This window comes from Puntigrus tetrazona, chromosome 7 (assembly GCF_018831695.1).
Source record: "Puntigrus tetrazona isolate hp1 chromosome 7, ASM1883169v1, whole genome shotgun sequence".
Lineage (NCBI taxonomy): Eukaryota > Metazoa > Chordata > Actinopteri > Cypriniformes > Cyprinidae > Puntigrus > Puntigrus tetrazona.
Window position 1 is genome coordinate 17216595 of NC_056705.1, and position 16539 is coordinate 17233133.

General features: G+C 39.0%; 3 protein-coding genes across 12 annotated transcripts in view; 1 reads left to right on the forward strand and 2 right to left on the reverse strand.

Annotated features, from left to right (window-relative positions):
* Positions 1-8834, reverse strand: part of rnf111 (ring finger protein 111) — a 31448-nt gene extending 22614 nt beyond the window's left edge. For 4 of the 5 annotated variants that reach the window (XM_043243647.1, XM_043243645.1, XM_043243646.1 and 1 more), the window contains exons 1-2: positions 8415-8834; positions 2179-3167 (exon numbers count right to left, since the gene is read on the reverse strand). In XM_043243647.1, the coding sequence (XP_043099582.1) occupies positions 2179-3085 (907 nt within the window). In that variant the 5' untranslated portion in view covers positions 3086-3167; positions 8415-8834. Of the gene's footprint in view, positions 1-2178; positions 3168-8409 lie in introns of all 5 variants that reach the window. The other variant, XM_043243644.1, reaches the window with a different exon arrangement.
* Positions 8835-10518: 1684 nt separating this feature from the next.
* On the forward strand, positions 10519-13010 carry ccnb2 (cyclin B2). Its single transcript, XM_043243658.1, has 8 exons — positions 10519-10674; positions 10838-10954; positions 11041-11295; positions 11369-11527; positions 11885-12121; positions 12208-12348; positions 12433-12543; positions 12644-13010. The coding sequence occupies exons 1-8, from the start codon at positions 10657-10659 to the stop codon at positions 12752-12754; spliced, it is 1149 nt and encodes a 382-aa protein (XP_043099593.1). The 5' UTR covers positions 10519-10656; the 3' UTR covers positions 12755-13010.
* A 778-nt stretch (positions 13011-13788) lies between these two features.
* myo1ea (myosin IEa) overlaps positions 13789-16539 on the reverse strand; it is a 41785-nt gene continuing 39034 nt past the window's right edge. For 2 of the 6 annotated variants that reach the window (XM_043243639.1, XM_043243638.1), the window contains exons 26-29: positions 16429-16539; positions 16210-16239; positions 14976-15133; positions 13789-14884 (exon numbers count right to left, since the gene is read on the reverse strand). The exon at positions 16429-16539 is cut by the window's right edge. In XM_043243639.1, the coding sequence (XP_043099574.1) occupies positions 14808-14884; positions 14976-15133; positions 16210-16239; positions 16429-16539 (376 nt within the window). In that variant the 3' untranslated portion in view covers positions 13789-14807. Of the gene's footprint in view, positions 14885-14975; positions 15134-16209; positions 16243-16428 lie in introns of all 6 variants that reach the window. The other 4 variants (XM_043243637.1, XM_043243636.1, XM_043243640.1 and 1 more) reach the window with 2 other exon arrangements.

The following is a 16539-nucleotide window of genomic DNA, read 5'->3' on the forward strand; positions in this document are numbered from 1 at the left end:
ATAACTCTGAATTTGATTTAGTGAGCCAACTCAAGAACTGATTTGAACCGTAACGTTTGTGTTAGAGATGGAGAAATCTGGTGAGGTTATTGGACAAGATAATTGTATAGACTGTAAATCACAAAATGCAATTTATAGCCAACAAAATACTTTAATTTAGCAAATTCTAAGAACACACCTTACCTATAAAAAAAAACAACAACAACATAAAATGCGGTTCATTTCTATGACTTTTCCAGGACTGGAAGAAACTCAAAATCTCCAGATATTTCACCTCAAGCAATTTATCTGCCTCTTTTGGCTGCTAGCAGTATTTAAGCGTCTTTGAGTAGTAGACCACTCACATGTACACCTGTAAACATGCTGGTGTGGGGGAGAGGCAGGAAGAGAGAGAAAAGAGAGAGAGAGAGAGAGAGAAACAGATGAAGCACTACGCCACTAATTATGTATGGCAGGTCCTCCTCTGATGCATGCATGGCTGACGATATTTTAAACGTTTTAGTGGTTTTATAGGCATGGCGTGTGCACGTTCAATCAAGTAGTTCATATCTCTTTGTGAGGGGAATGTGTGAGGTTTAGATAATCTTTCTTGCTACGCTAGAGAGAGCAGCGCTAGAGTGCTGGTTAAGGACTTGCTATTGCTCAACAGGAAACTCAAACATTCTGTGGCATGTAACACACACAGGGTGGCTTGCTGATGCACTTTTTCCATTTTATCTTCTGCAGCTATCTTTCAAAAACAAAAATTGTGGCCATAACATAAGTTTCATTAAAATATGACCAATAAAGATGTCCAAAGAATCATGAGAACTACAAAACAAAACTAGCCTTAAGAACAGAGCTCACTAGTTGGAAAACATTTGTAAACAAAATATGCATGCTTGAAATAAAATGCAAAGAGTACAGTCTATTCTAAACTTTATTCACATTATGTTTAAAGAATGCAGCTAATTTCCGCTCTGTTTAAATCTACTTTGCCACGCTGTCTTAAGAGGATCGAAGAGACGTGCTCGGATCCACAACGTGGAACCCAACTGAAAAAAATACAACCAAGGACAACAGAAGTAGAATGCAAGAGTTTGGCAGGAAATGGATCTGCTGACATACTGTTTATGCTTTCAGAGAGTGCATGTAACAAGTCCTCATAAAACATCAACTTTGCGCAAAGAAAATATGAAAATATACACTACGGCTCAAAAGCCTGTAGTGAGTCGCCTGCTTTTTGTAAAAATCTCTTATGCTGACTAAATATGCATTTACTTGATAAAAAAATAACTTAAAACACTACTACTGCAAACTATTATTACAAATTAAAACAACAGTTTTCTCAAATTCAGTTTTCTATAATTGAAGCTCCTGTGACAAAGCCGATCATTCAGCAGTCATTACTCCAGGTCTCAGCATCACACGAGCCTTCAGAAAACACTGTAAAACACTTACTATACACTTCTTAACATTTTTACAGTTGTATGGTGTTGTGATACAGTTCTTAAGGATTCTTTGGTGAAAAGAAAGCAAAAAAAGCATTTATTGGGAACTGACTTTTTTGTGTTGTGATTGAAAGCACCAATTTAATGTATTCTCTTACTGACTTCAACCTTTTACAGATATAATATAAAGTAATAAACAGATTGGTAATACACAGTATATCACCGTAAAATATAAACCTAGGGTTTCAGTCTTGAATGCTGACTGGTCAATACAGTGTTCCTGTATCAAATTTAACTTAATTTAACACCGTGGATCATTATATTTAATATACATGAATTTTTTTTTATACAAAAGAAATTTTTAGACTTTTCAGGTGGTCACATTTTATTTTAAGGTTCAATTCACTCTATTAGCTAATTAACAATTATGACTTTTGCCTCAAATAACTAATTTACTCTCAGCACTGTGGTTGTATTTTGTAGGATTAGTGATGTAGAATACGGTCATGCAGAAGTCATGCTATATAACTACTAAATAGTCAACATGCTAGTAACGTGCATGCTGATAAGCAACTAGGTAATAGTGAGAATTAGGCCCTATACTACAACGTTACCGCAAAATGTTCTTGTTCAAACCAAACCAGGCACGCCGTGAGGAGTAAGCTCTTTTTGTCCTTCCCACAACTTCCTTTAAAAAGCACTATGTAGTGATGTTGGGGTAAAGGTAAAGTAATAAAAACCGATTTACCTGAGGCCACAGCGGCAGTGCTGGCTTGGCTGCTACTGCTGCTAACATCTACATACAGCTCATCCTCTGCCTCAGTGGAGGAAGGGGAGGAAGAGTCAGAGGTCAGCTCCTGACTGGAGCTGCTGGTACTGTGCAGGAGGGCGTACTTCTTTCGCGCGATCACCTCTCGCTTCTTCCTCTGCAGCAGTAATCGCTCCTTCTGCTTTGGAGTCCGCTGAGCCCCGCCTCCCGTCCCGCCCTTCACAAAACGCTTCCTGTGCAATGGCCTGCGTGGGCTGAGACACGGACGTTTCACATGATTGCTTTCCGGCTCAAGCCGGGCCCACTTGTGCGACCTGCTGGCACGAGTCCGGCCGACTAGCGGTCGCATACCTACTGCTGTGCCCGTCCCTCCTCCTGCACTCCCGGTGGAGGCCGAACCGGGGGCCTTGAGCTGCTGCTGTCTAACGGTCATCGGCCTGCCGTCCTCCTCTGAGCTAAGAGTGTCCGAGTCACCAAACCGAAGGCTGGAGGAGGGCGAAGAAGCACAGTCACTCAACGAGGACTCTGGGTTCCTCTCGTCTTCGCTATGCGTCTCTAGCAACATGGGCCTGTGGTGGGGCGGAGTGAGGGCTGCCTCATTCACTGGCGCTTCCTTCAGAGAACAATATGATGGCCCAGGCTGCTGGATCTTGCGCTTTTTGCGACCCGACAAGCCTCTTTCACAGTCTCTGCGACCTCCTGCATCCCGTGAAGGCCGGTGTCTGGTCTCGGGACATAGAGGAGAAGAGAAATCGCTTCCACCCTTGCCAATCACCTCCATCTCAGCGGGGAAGCTCTTAGCCGTCTCCATGGGTTCGGGGTTAGCCAGAGGCCCCTTCAGGGGCTCCTGCTTACGTCGTGCATCAGACGGAATCTCACTCTTCATTGTGACTAACCCACTACAAAGTGCCACTGAGGCTCAATACACTAAATCCTAGGGTTCCATTGAAGATCCAGCAATCCTACAACTGGAAAACACAGAAAAATAGGCAGAGGATGAGAATATTGAAGACCGAAACAAATTATATTAACAATAAGCAAAGACAAAGCTACATAAACAGACACAAAGTTAATCAAAGAGGTGGAAAAACATTGCAAATTTTTGTCAACGTTTAAAACATTCGTGCTGCTTAATATTTTTATGGGAACCATGACACCGTGTTTAATAGAAAGATCTGTTTGATCACATTAACAAAGCTGAGGTCAAAAGTTTAAACACATTTTTTGCGGAATCTGCAAAATGGTAACAATTTTATCATACGAAGCGCATGTTATTGTTTATTTAGTACTGACCTGACTAGGATATTTCACATAAAAGGTGTTTACATATAGTCCACAAGAGAAAATAATAGTTGAATTCATAAAAATGATCCAAAATTCATATACGCTTGATTCTTAATAGCGTGATCCACAGCTGTGTCCTTTTGGTTTAGTGATAGTTGCTCATGAGTCCCTTGTTTGTCCTAAACTGGCCGCTGTTCTTCAGACAAATCTTTCAGGTCCCACAAAATCTTTGGTTTTTCCGCATTTTTGTGTATTTAAACCATTTCCAACAATGATTGTATGATGACTCATTTGCAGCTATTACAGAAGTTTCAAATGCTCACTTATGCTCCAGAGGGAAAGACGGTGCCTATGGGAGGGGGGGGTGGGACTTTTTAAATTCGAAGATCTTACTTATTTTGTCTTCTGAAAAACATGCAAATATCTTCTGTAACTTCTTGAAGGAAAAAAAATGTTATTCAGGCAAAATAAGAAAAATGTACACATCTTCATTCTGTTTAAAAGTTGTCACTCCCCAGATCTTAATGCATTGTTATTTCCTTCCAGAGCATCAGTGAGCATTCAAACCTTTCATAATAGCTGCATAGGAGTCCCTCAGTTGTCCTGTGTGAAAGGACTGTGCATCAAAATCATAATCACTTTTGAAAATACTGAAAAACCAAAGAATTTGTGGGAGATAAATGTTTTTTTGGCAGGCAGTTTAACAGTTGAGGTCAAACAAGGTACTCATGAACAACTATAATAAAATTAATAACAATAAAAAATACAGCTGTGAATCATTCAGGTAACAACAGTATTAATAATCAGGTGCGTGTAAACTTCTGAATAGAGTAATTTTTCTAAAAAATTTTTTACATGTGACTACATATAAACATCTTGTGTGAAATATATTATTCAGGCCAGCACTAAATAAATACATACATGCATTTTGTATGTCCACCTCTTATTTTGGTAAAATAATGAACATTTTGCATATTCTGCGAAGTGTATAGAAACGTTTGAGCTCAACTGCATATTCTGCCGAACTTCTCTCTCTTCATACACACTACATAGCATGGAAGCCGCTTGTCTGCCATAGCACAAAAATAATCTGTGGCTTATCTATATTGGTTGGACTTCTTTGTATATCCCTACAATGCAACAAGTCAAACTGAGTGCGTGTACAGGAAAACAAGCTTTTCTCTGTTTCCAATGCAAAACCTAGGACCGAGATAGTTGTGAAGATTGTTTTAGCAGCCATTTCTGGCCGAGCATGAGTCAGACAGGGCCGTTATCCAGGCAGCTCTCGTTCATGCTGTAATAAAGGAAAGGAAATGGTGACTAAAGAAAGGTCATCTCTTGCACCGTGTAGACAGAAACGAGCAACTGCACACGTTTCGGGAGAGGCTTAATACCTCCTGCGAAAGACTACAACATAAATCTAGCATGCACAGGATAATGGTGCTAGGGGTCATTATTTCCCACCCTCACCTAGTTTTCCATTATTCTCACGATAAACAGCATAGGAAAAGAGCAACCCACATCTCTCACACAATGCGAGGCCTAATAGCAGACAGCTGTTTGTTGTTTTGCATAAAATGGCATTCAATACAGGTGTATTGGAAGGGCCCCTCCATCTTGATCCTTATATAATGCACTTATTTGTGCTGAAGCAACCTAATTAAATCCTTCTCAAATTAGGTTCCCGCTTGCTTGCATAATGGGTATTTATCCATCACTGCCCGTAATGTTCACGATGATTACCAACGTCCACAAAGCCTCTTCCTCCTCTCATTATGAAAATCTAACAATTCAGCCATTTTATTCATTACCTCTTTTATGCTCATCTCACAACCATTTTTCCCTCTTTAATCAAAATCTCACAGTGTATTCGATCACTCTTCTATTCACCAGAATCCCATTACGCTCCAACATTTCTTCAGCTTTCCCTAATTAACATCTCGGCACCCAGAGTGGCACTATGCCCCAAACGCCTTACGCTTCACAGCAGCCATGACAAGGCCCAGAGTTCCCTTACCTTTAAATTATGAAAGCAGCCATCTGTTTCATGGGGCATACAGTCTTTGCTTTTGAGTCAACTTCTGACTGATGGTAAAGACCCTAAAAGGCAGTTTCCTGTGTACAGCGATCTAAAGACAAAGCATTCCAGCGGTTCATATTCCCAGTCTGTTAGCGCTTTAGTACACTGACATAACACACCAAATAAAAACAAAACTCACAAAGAAAGGCCCTGCAAACCGTATCCGATCTGATTTTATTACATTTGTTTGGTCCTGTATGTGTTGTATTTTATCTAAGCAATCTGTAAAATATTCCTACAACATAAAAATGAACATTCTGTGTTTTAATATTTATTAAAAATTAAATATGCCTGTGATGGCAAAGCTGAACTGATTTGATTTATAATATTACCAATGTTTAAAACATTTGTGCTAATCATATGCTTACATTTCTGTTGAAACGGTTACACTGTTTCAGGATTCTTTGATGAGTAGAAATCTTAAAAAGCAGTTATTTGAAAAAAATATATTTTTGAACATTGTATGTCTTTACAGTCGCTTTTAAAACAATGTCATGCATCTCCGCTGGATAGAAATGAGCGTAAATATTGGCAGAAATACAACACCTGTCCTGCAAATGTTTAACTAAAAGACTTCATAGAAACGAAAACTGTATAAAATGTCTTTCTTCATACTAAACAAAGGCAGGTTCCCAGTAACTGCAGTCTAAATGTTTTACTGTAACTATGGTAATACTGTTATTCTATCAAGACCACTAACTTTTATTATGACCCAGTATATTGAGCAATATCCAGCAAACCACAAACCTTTGATACAATCTCAAAAAACTGGGTCTACAATGCTGTGAATTTACAAAAATAGAGAACATTTTGAGAAGCTTTTGTTTATACAAAAAACAACCAAAAAAATGTGCATGCCTGCTGTAAATATCACCATTAATGCAAGACTAAGATAAAACAAGATGAAGAACAACATATGAAAACTGTGTGACTGGGTTTCCTTTTGTATGACTACAATTATGTATTCTTTTTTAACGTGGCAAAATGTACGATTCTTCATGCCATTTCATAGCATAATTTTCACCCCATCAGGAAATAAGAGCTCAAACTGTGTTTATCAAAGTCCCTGAGTTAGACTGCTCTCCCAGGCTCCTCTGAGGCTGAACCTGTCAACCTGTGATGAACCACTGTGCCACGCCACAAAGTGCACCACAGCACTTCCATATGAGACGGCCCCTTTGGGGCAGTGCCTCTTGACGCCAAGGTAGATACAGATTTCAGAAGATAGGGGATTATGGGGGACTGTTTTAATTCCTTCCCCAAGGACTGCTGTGTATATCTATGTTGAGCAGCTCTGCCATCAGCAATAGCAGGACACACAGCCAGAACATGGGAGAATAAAATGTAAATAAACATCACTTCAAACTCACCACACAAATAAAAATGCCAGAATTGTTTTTTTTTTTTTTTTTTTAAATCAAACTTCAGCTGAATACAATTCTGAGCAAATTGTCAAATTTTAGGTACAGTTGCTAACATAAATCAAAACATTGCACAAAAAACACGTATCATACAATTCTCTGTGTTTACACAGTCTAACGTTACAGTGGTAACATGGGTACGTTTATTTAATATTTTTAAGTAAATAATCATTTATGAAGAAAAACTTGAGCAATATGCAGTGTTACACTGCCATTAAAATAGATACTGTTGTAAAACAAAATTAATATATGTTTATAATGAAAAACATCCTTGAAAACACACACACACACACACAAGCAGACTATTTGTGGTTCATTTCTGACTAAAATATGAAGTGAGTGTAATCTTACAGTCCAAAACAATTGTAAATATTCAGCATCACATATTCCCACAGGGGGGGGAAGTAAAACCTGGCGTTTTATTACATACTGAAGTTCCCAATAACAGCCCTACATCATTCATTTTTACTTATTCTACAATTTTAAAGAATTAACTAAAAAAATGCATCCAAACTACTGTGACAGACAGTCTTTCACCCTACTGTTACTGAAGACCATGACTAAATATACAGAGATCAAGCACAGGCATTGATGTCTTATGTTGTAGAGCTGAAACACTACTTATTAATACATACAAATTAATTCTTTATGGAGACAGGTGGCATTATCTTTTAATGAGCCGTTGAGACAAACATAATAGTATTTTCATATATGGATGAAATATGAAGCCAACTGCACCTGGGAGCAAAATAAGTAACACTGCCTCTTATTAGTAAGGGTTTATTTTTTAAAACGCAAGATGGAAATGCACAGTGGAAGATAGGATGCTGTGAACAAAACACTGTGGAGTAGTTTAAGCCATGGGCACATTAACAATCCAGTCTCTTTTATTTCAGATGTCACTGATTTATGGGAGTCAACACCACATGTCATACTCCCAGAGGGGGCACATTAAAAATGTTATTGGAAATGCAAAGGCTGGAATCTGATCCAGCTGGCTGTTCAAGAAAGCAAGGGCTGCTGACCAGTTCCTCTCAAAACGACCAGACGAAACCAGCTTTCCAAATTAAACAACAAAATCTGGTTCGATAACAATCCCATAAAGCACAACAACAAAAAAGACTGCGAGGGTTTGATAAACAACAGAAAAGGATGGCATGTTGATGTTGTCGTTCTTACCATCTTCAACATCAGCTGACAGCGCTAGGAATTACAAAACACGTCCTAAAATAGACATCTAAGATACATTTAAGCGATGGTGACAGTTGATGTTATGTATCAGTAGCCCACCGGGCCTGGATGTGCTGGGACGAATACACACTCTCTACTGAAACTGCTAGCGGCGGGCTATTAGCCTCTCCAGTTAGTCAAACAATAGCTTCAACCAACTGAAATTTACCGTAAAAACAAACACAAAGAGCGTACCTTACCTCTATACGCGTCAGGGAGCTATTCCTCTTGGACTTAACCCCCTTTCCAGGGTACAATGTTCGTCGACAGAAGTAAAAAAAAGTATTGGGGAAGCGAGTGAACGTCAGCGGAGGTTTGTGTGAAACTGACAGTCACACAAACCCGAGAGGGAGGGAGAGAGCAGAAAAGAGAGGCCCAGCGCTTTAGCCTCCCCGCTAACTGACGGATATTTCGACGATTCCGCTGTAAATATACGAGGATGCGCACGCGAGATACAAAATCACACGCTAAACATCACGGCGAGCTAAACGTACGGAGAGGACATTTCATTTAACGATCATATGTGACTAGATTTCCTCCCCGTTTGCCCTCGGGTGCGAGTCCCCATTCCTGCCGATCCGCGGCGTCCATTAGAGCGCTGCTATGTGTGTATGTGTATGTGAACAGCGCCGCTGCTGTGAGCGAGCGAGCGAGCGAGGGAGCGTTTCGACATTTTACGACATTCTCGCATACTTGACGACTCTCGAGGATCATAACATGAAGTAAAGGCTCGTTGAAATTTAGATCGTGGTTAATACACGAATGACCATAATCGCTAACCATTGACTCTTGTGAATCTATATATGTACATTTAGTGCAGTTTGTGAGTTTTGACTGGTGTGCGCTACTGTGTGGTGGTAGTTGGTCGCCTTACGCCCTCTAGTGGCAGAACGTGGCAGCGCTCTATTACATACCTACTGTATACTAACGTTACATAAACTGAAGGTGCTTGTTTGTATTTATGGTTTTGCCGTTAAATATAAGAAAAGGCGTAGTTTTATTTACAAACAGCACTACACAGAATTATCCTTTCTGTTAAAAGCGATGTTAACGCTTTAAATAGTGTTATTGGTCGGGCACCGGACACCATTAAACCCTGGGGATAGGTTTTATACGATTTTCTCCATAATTTAATATAAACTATTACTATTCTGTATTTCAGTGTTTTCAGTCTTTTGAATCCCCTCATCAAATATTCTTTCACTGTCCAGCTCTGGAGGTAACACCAGTAGATGGCGTCAAGTGAATGTTTTTCTGTGACCTGAACTAAACTTTTGGACATTTTGGAACGAGTTATGTACTTGTCTGTTAGAAATAAAAAAAAAAAAATAAGAATGCATAATCACTTTTGTTTGTTTGTTTTTCTTTCAAATTATGTAAGAAATCTTTATTACTTAAGAAACTCTACTGTATGTTTGTATTGTCTAAAACAGCCTTGCTTTTGAATGCTGTTATAATACTTGTTGGCATAATTTGAATCAGAGCAGGGTCCAGAAATATTAAGCCTCATACAAATTTTCATTAATGCTGTCAACTGGCAGTAAGTGAACGAAAGTAAGAGTAAGAGCATGAAAACAATTGATTACTTAAAATAAAAGATTTGTTCATGAATGATTTACTATTTCAGTCTCAATCTATCCGTAACAGGCATTATTGCTGTTTACTTTTATTGTTTTTTATTACATTTTGTTTTCAACCTTTGGACTCCAACACTATTTGAAGACCCCATGACAGTTATTGCACATTAATTATCTAGGTCTAGACTCTCAAAAGTTAAAAAAACGAAGAAAAAAAAACTACTTTTAAAAGAAGAAATATCGCGGTTTTTATTTTGAACTTATTTAATGCCAGTTTTATCTTAATATATATATATATATATATATATATATATATATATATATATATATATATATATATATATATATATATATATATATATATATATATATATATATTTGACTACCTGCATGGACCCCTGCACGAGAGCAACTGTTTATTATATGCTTTATTAGGTAGCAATGGTTTCATATTCAAATTGTTTAGTTTTAAAAATGTGTTGACTCTTTAAAAATCAAAACGTTTTCTTTCTCAACAGGCACTGCTATCAACACAATGTCATGACTGTTCAGCTAATTTTACCAATGAATCAGTCAAACAACCTGTAAATAAGTTTATAGTCGCGTTTTACAGAGCTACACGTGAAAGCGGAGATGAAGGATGATTGATAAGCGTCCCTTCCGTTTTCAACCAATAGAAGTCGAGCATTCCCCGAGGCAGTGGCCAATCAGAGAAAGCGGAGCGGTATTTGAATCACCAGCAGGCCTTTGTACTGTACGGATTGTTTTGAGTTGAGTTGGGCAAGGAACACGAAGCGAAGCTAAACTGTCCCTTTTTAAAGAAAGTATTTTTTAAAGTACGACTTCTCCGGTAAGCGCATTAGCCATGGACATTCACGCTTTGGTAAGTGTTTGATACAGAAACATGCTTTTAATGTATCTCATAGGCTATTCGCTATTGCGTGGCGTCGAAACGACGCCATGTTTGCTAGCTCGACTTGCTAAAACCGTGTAAAAACGGCTTTTACGTAAACCTCTTTAGTTTAAAACTTTCTTTTCCCGTACAGCGCAGTGCAAACAATCCTGTTTTTATCGGTGGAAAAGGCGGGCCTGTGAACGGTGCAGCGAGGAGGGCCGTGTTTGGCGAACTGTCCAACTTCACCCACAAACCAGTTCAGAACAAGGTACGTGTCTTTTTATGCAACGCTGATGTGGCCACCATACAACGCGTTCATTTGAACAGCACGTTGCTTCACCTTCCCGTTTTCAGAAGGCTCAATCTGTGGTACCTGTAGCACGAGCAGCTCAGCCAGCTGTTGTGCAAGCCAAGCGTGCCCAGGTGCAGCAGGAGATGCCCCGGCCTGCCCCTGCTCAAGCGGACGTCAGCATGAAGGAAGAGGAACTGTGCCAAGCCTTTTCCAACACCCTCTTTCCAGTCGAAGACATTGATGAAGGAGATGCTGACATGCCTCAGCTGTGTCCTGAATATGTGAAGGACATCTACACGTATCTGCGAAGCCTGGAGGTACTGGACGCTTCAAAAAAAAAGTAACCTTTTAACCTTGACTCTTGCTACAGCTCCTGTGCTCTTGTTCCAGAGTCAGCAGTCGGTTCGTCCCCGTTATATGCGTGGCTACGATATCAATGGGAGGATGCGTGCTCTTCTGGTTGATTGGCTGATTCAGGTGCACTCGAGATTTCAGCTCCTGCAGGAAACCTTGTACATGACCGTAGCCATCCTCGATCGCTTTCTTCAGGTACAAATTGCCCACAGTCTTTAGAGTTTAGATGGGACAAACTAACACTGGAAAATGTTTGCTTCAGTAAATACTGAAACCGTATTTAAAACGTAGTTTTTTTTAAGCTTGGACTGGTAACCAGTGTCTTGCTCACTGCAGGTTAACTTTAAACCAAATATTGGGACCTTTCACGTTAACTAGGTATTGGTGTAGTAATGCTTGTATGTCAAGTTTATACTGGATAGTATTTCCATTATTTTGAGGTGCAGTAGCAAGCTGTAACGTGAACCATTATTTAACATGGTCTTAATTTCTACGCTGCTTTTAAATAGAAAGTGTTGGTTATTTCTTTTCTCCCCTCCTATTGCATGTCAGGTTCAGCCCGTAACCCGTAAGAAGCTCCAGCTAGTGGGTGTTACTGCAATGCTGGTTGCTTGTAAATACGAGGAGATGTATATTCCCATGGTTGGGGACTTTGCCTATATCGCTGACGATGCCTTCACAAAAGCTCAGATCCGAGAGATGGAGATGCTGATTCTCAGTGTGCTGAACTTTGAGCTCGGACGTCCTCTGCCCCTGCACTTTCTGCGGAGAGCTTCAAAGGCTGGGAATGTAGGTTCAGGTTTTGTGATTCCGGATTTGGTTTGGCAGATTTGTTAGCTTCAGATGCTGACTCATCCTTGTGGTTTTTGTTTAAGGCTGATGCGGAGAAGCATACACTTGCAAAATACTTCCTCGAGCTGACACTACTCGACTACGACATGGTCCACTTTAACCCTTCGGAGACCGCTGCCGCTGCTCTGTGCCTCTCACAACTTGTGCTTGATGGCCAAAAATGGGTAACTTGCCTTGATCAGAGTTTTAGTATCTGCCCCTCTCACCCCTGCTTCAATTTATCCAGCTTTTAATTCCTTCTGTTCCAGTCACCAACCCAGCAACACTACTCCTCCTATGATGAGGCCCACCTGAAGCCTGTCATGCAGCATATTGCCAAAAATGTGGTTATGGTCAATGAAGGGCTATCAAAACATATGGTAAATGTTTTTTTTTTTTTTTTTTTTTTTTTTTCTTCCTCTTTTGTACATGGGGAGGTTTGGTTCTACTGAATGCCCTGATGTTGTCCATCTCTTACAGACCGTAAAGAAGAAATACTCCAGCAGTAGACTCATGAAGATCAGCCTTCTTCCCCAGTTGAAGTCATCACTTGTGAAGGATCTGGCTGCTCCTCTGCTATCAAGCTCTTAAGGACTTGTGGGGATTGGACACTAAAACGTGCACTTTATTTTGTCAGCCATTTTGGGAGATGGACTGCTGCTTTTTAATCTGATGTACATATTCTTGGATTGTCTGTATAAATAAACATTTCTTTTTATGAGTAGGTTTTTAAACCAGTTTAAATGGGTTTTTACTGTATGAACTTGAAGCTATTTTTTTGCTTTTACCCACTTAGTGGGCAAAATGAAGCTGAGAACAATTAAAAGTCCAAAGATTTAATACTTTCTGATGTGTTGAACTTGACTGTTCTGTCTTTCTTTTTTTTTTTTTTTTTTTTTTTTTTTAAATTCTCTTTCCCCTCAATTGTTTGAATAAGAGGTGGAACAGTTGACGTTTAATACTTATTGCCTTTGTTTGTCAAATGGGAGTCTTGGCTTTGAAATAATTATCCAATAAACTGCTCCTTTTTGTCTCCTGGTTTTGTCTAAGACTTCTCAACACAAAAAGGCCATAAAAGTGAGAATTACAAAATTCTGTAGGCAAAATCAACACTTCTTTTGCTTTTCCTCTACACAAGGTGCAATGGGTGCATTTTTAAAGAATTTTTCATAGCTTCATAAAATTAGTTAAACCACTGTCAAATTTAACTGTTTTAACCATGTTTTTCTGTTTTTTTGCTGGAACATTGCTGTATGCAGGGTCAGAGGTTTAATTTGTGTTCCTGAAGATGAACTAAAGTCTTACAGGTTGAAATCACACCAGGATAAGTAACTGATGACCGAAATGTCATTCTTTTTGGTTAAACTTACTGTGTAATTTCAAAATATTGAATTTATATTTTTGAAAGAAATGTTCTTTATAAAGTCACCATCAATAACTAATATTAGACTTAATCTTAAATATCCCAAATTTATTGGGTGGCCTCCATATAAAGTTTCGCATCAAAGTAACATTTCCAATGATTCATATAATTCACTTTAAATATACAGAAAAATAAAATGAGGGTAAGCTTAAAAGCATAAAGTCCTGAAGTTGTATTAAACATGGCAACCACATCGGTAGAATAGCATCAGACACCATTGCTTTATTCTTAAGAAAATATGTATAATTATCCATTTTCTTTCCAACAATTGCACTTTTGCACATTTTTATGGATTCCTAAGATTTTATGAGGAGAAACTTTAAGATGATGTTCATGGATCCAGTCTCTGGTTCTTCACTGACTAGCACCGTGGTGCACTGCGGTGTGGATAAGCTGGCCCGTACATTTGTATATTGTCATACTGATATACTGAAATATTTTGTAACTATACAGTAACAATGTGCTGATTGTGTCTCTTTAAATGCATGAAAATACCACTGTAGTTTAAATTTAGACAGTTTTACCCAACTGTTAGCATTTTTGCGCAATGATACATTCAGCATTTTTCTGAGATTATGAACTTCAAAAGCATACAAACCATGGTTTTCGAGAGCCGTAGTGCATTTTATACATTTAGGTTTCTGTTAATTACAAAGTGGAAGGCAATAACATGTAAAACGGTCCTTAGCAGCAAAACATTCCCCACTAAAACCATTGTTTTGGACATGACTTCAAGAAATTGGAAACAATAAAATAAAAATCATGAACAGCAGGTGACTCTAAAAGGCAAGCACCTTAATTTACATATAAAACTGATCCATTTCAAAAGCAAAATAAAAAAAAGCCTGTTCCCACATAAAATGGCTACTTCATCTCTTCAAGTGAATTAAGATCACCTTAAATATCAATGACAGATGAACAAACCACATCAGAAATAAATTGTAGAAAGCTATAATATAAATACAATAAATAGTTTTGATCAGTGCTCACAGGGACAGTATTCAGTGCCCTGGAGAAAAGTTTCATGTCCGACCGGCGTCTGCCCGCATGTCCTCAAGTATCCATGGCACCAGAACGCAGAGCTTTTGAGGAGTTTAACCACAGCCATGCAACACCTTTCTTCCTTCATTTTCTCAGTTTTCCCTCTTTTTTTGTCCTTCTTTGTCTTTGACAGGACTGCTGAGGCTCAAGTCTGCTCCCCTCATTAAAAGGCAGAAGAGGTTAGATCTTAGCCACGTAGTTGTTCGGGAAAAGGCCTTGTTTTCCTCTCAGCCTCCCTGTCCACCATCCAGAAGCATCTAGACACAATGGACAGATGTCAAACTGACTACGTTCTGCCACAATAAAAACATTGATATTACGCAAAACAAGCATTTTGTACCCTCTCACCTTCCTTGATGATGTCAATAACGTCATCTGCATTGAAACTGAGCTCATCTGTGTCTTGGGCATCATAGGCATAAAGAGCTTTGCACTGAGGCACCTGGGGTTTCGGTTTGGGACGGCCACCTCCTGGAGTGGGCCTGTTTGTGGACTGCCTGTGAGCCCTTAGACAAAAAAAAAATTAAAAATCACAGAAGACATTAATTCGTGGAGTTAAATGTGATATTTCTAGCACTACAGCAACCACAGGAACATGCTTCTACAAGTGAAGGTAGTCAACTAGGCTCTGGAAGCATTATATAGCTGCTGTGAGAGGGTTAGCCGTCTGATTTTGTGGTGTTAGTTCATGAGTTCCCCACTAGGTGGCGACAGATTCACATTTATAATGGTTGCACTGTCAGTCTGAACAAGTCTTCATTTCCAAATAGACTTCATTCAGTTGATCCTCCACCTCACTTTTAAGCCCCAATTTTTTTTTTTCAGCTGTTGCGATGAAGAGACATCTGTTAGCTCTTCAACCTTCATGATGCATCCGAGTCACCCGCATCATAACGACAACAGAGAAAATATTAGAAAATGCCCAACCCAAAGGCCTTAACATTGTCTCTTGTTCAAGTCTCTTGTATATATTCACAATCTGAAGTATATTCAGTAACATACACTACCACTCAAAAGCTGAGGTCGGTAATATTTTTTATTTTTTATTTTTAAATACTTTTATTTATGAAGTATACATTAATTTGGTCAAAAGCGACAGTAAAGACTTGCAATGTTACACAGAAATTTTATTTGAAACAAACGCTGCTCTTTTGTTATGTTTCCACAAAAATAATAAGCTTTAAAATAAATGTTTCTAATAATAATAATAATAGGTTTCTAGAACACCAAATATTTGTCATGTAAAACTGAAGCCCTTCATAGGACTAAATTAAATTGAGGAAAAAATAAGAAAAATCGTTAACTGTAATTGCATTTTGCATTATGCCTTTTTTTATTTTTGATCAAATAATTACAACAATGGAGAACGTTTTCAAAATATTACCTCAGCTAAACTTTTGAACAGTAGTGCAAAACAAACTTTAATCTATAAAATGCAATAAGGAAATTGAAAAACTAAATAAGACTGAGAGGATGCAAATGGCTTCTTTGAAGTTGGGCAGCTCTGGGGTTGATCTATCTCTATTCAAATGAACCACAACCACTGCCACCTAACAGAAACTACACGCATGCTCAGACTCACATTCCTCCATTGTCAGATGGTTGTCGATTTCTGCTACGGTAAAGAGATACATGCATGTTACATTCAAATGCAGATCACTATTTTGTTTGCATGGATAATGTCTGGTAGTTGAGCTCCAGCTACGCGTCTTGCAATCAGACAAACGTTTACCTTATCTTCAGTTGTTAGCTATATTATTTCAAGTGTGTGTGTGTGTGTGTGTATGCCGTGTGCCCTCACCCTGCGGCCCCTTGGTCTGGTACTCTGAGGAAATCCAGGTTTTGCTGGGGTGCCTGTCTGCTGCCTCTGTCCTTGAGCTGACTGACATTAGCAGGCAAGAACGGACGGGCC

Excerpts from the sequence above, each read along its gene's own strand:
- ccnb2 (XM_043243658.1), top strand. Across the intron at positions 10,955-11,040 it reads ACAAACCAGTTCAGAACAAG|AAGGCTCAATCTGTGGTACC; the intron begins GTACGTGTCTTT and ends TCCCGTTTTCAG. Across the intron at positions 12,544-12,643 it reads AAGGGCTATCAAAACATATG|ACCGTAAAGAAGAAATACTC; the intron begins GTAAATGTTTTT and ends CATCTCTTACAG.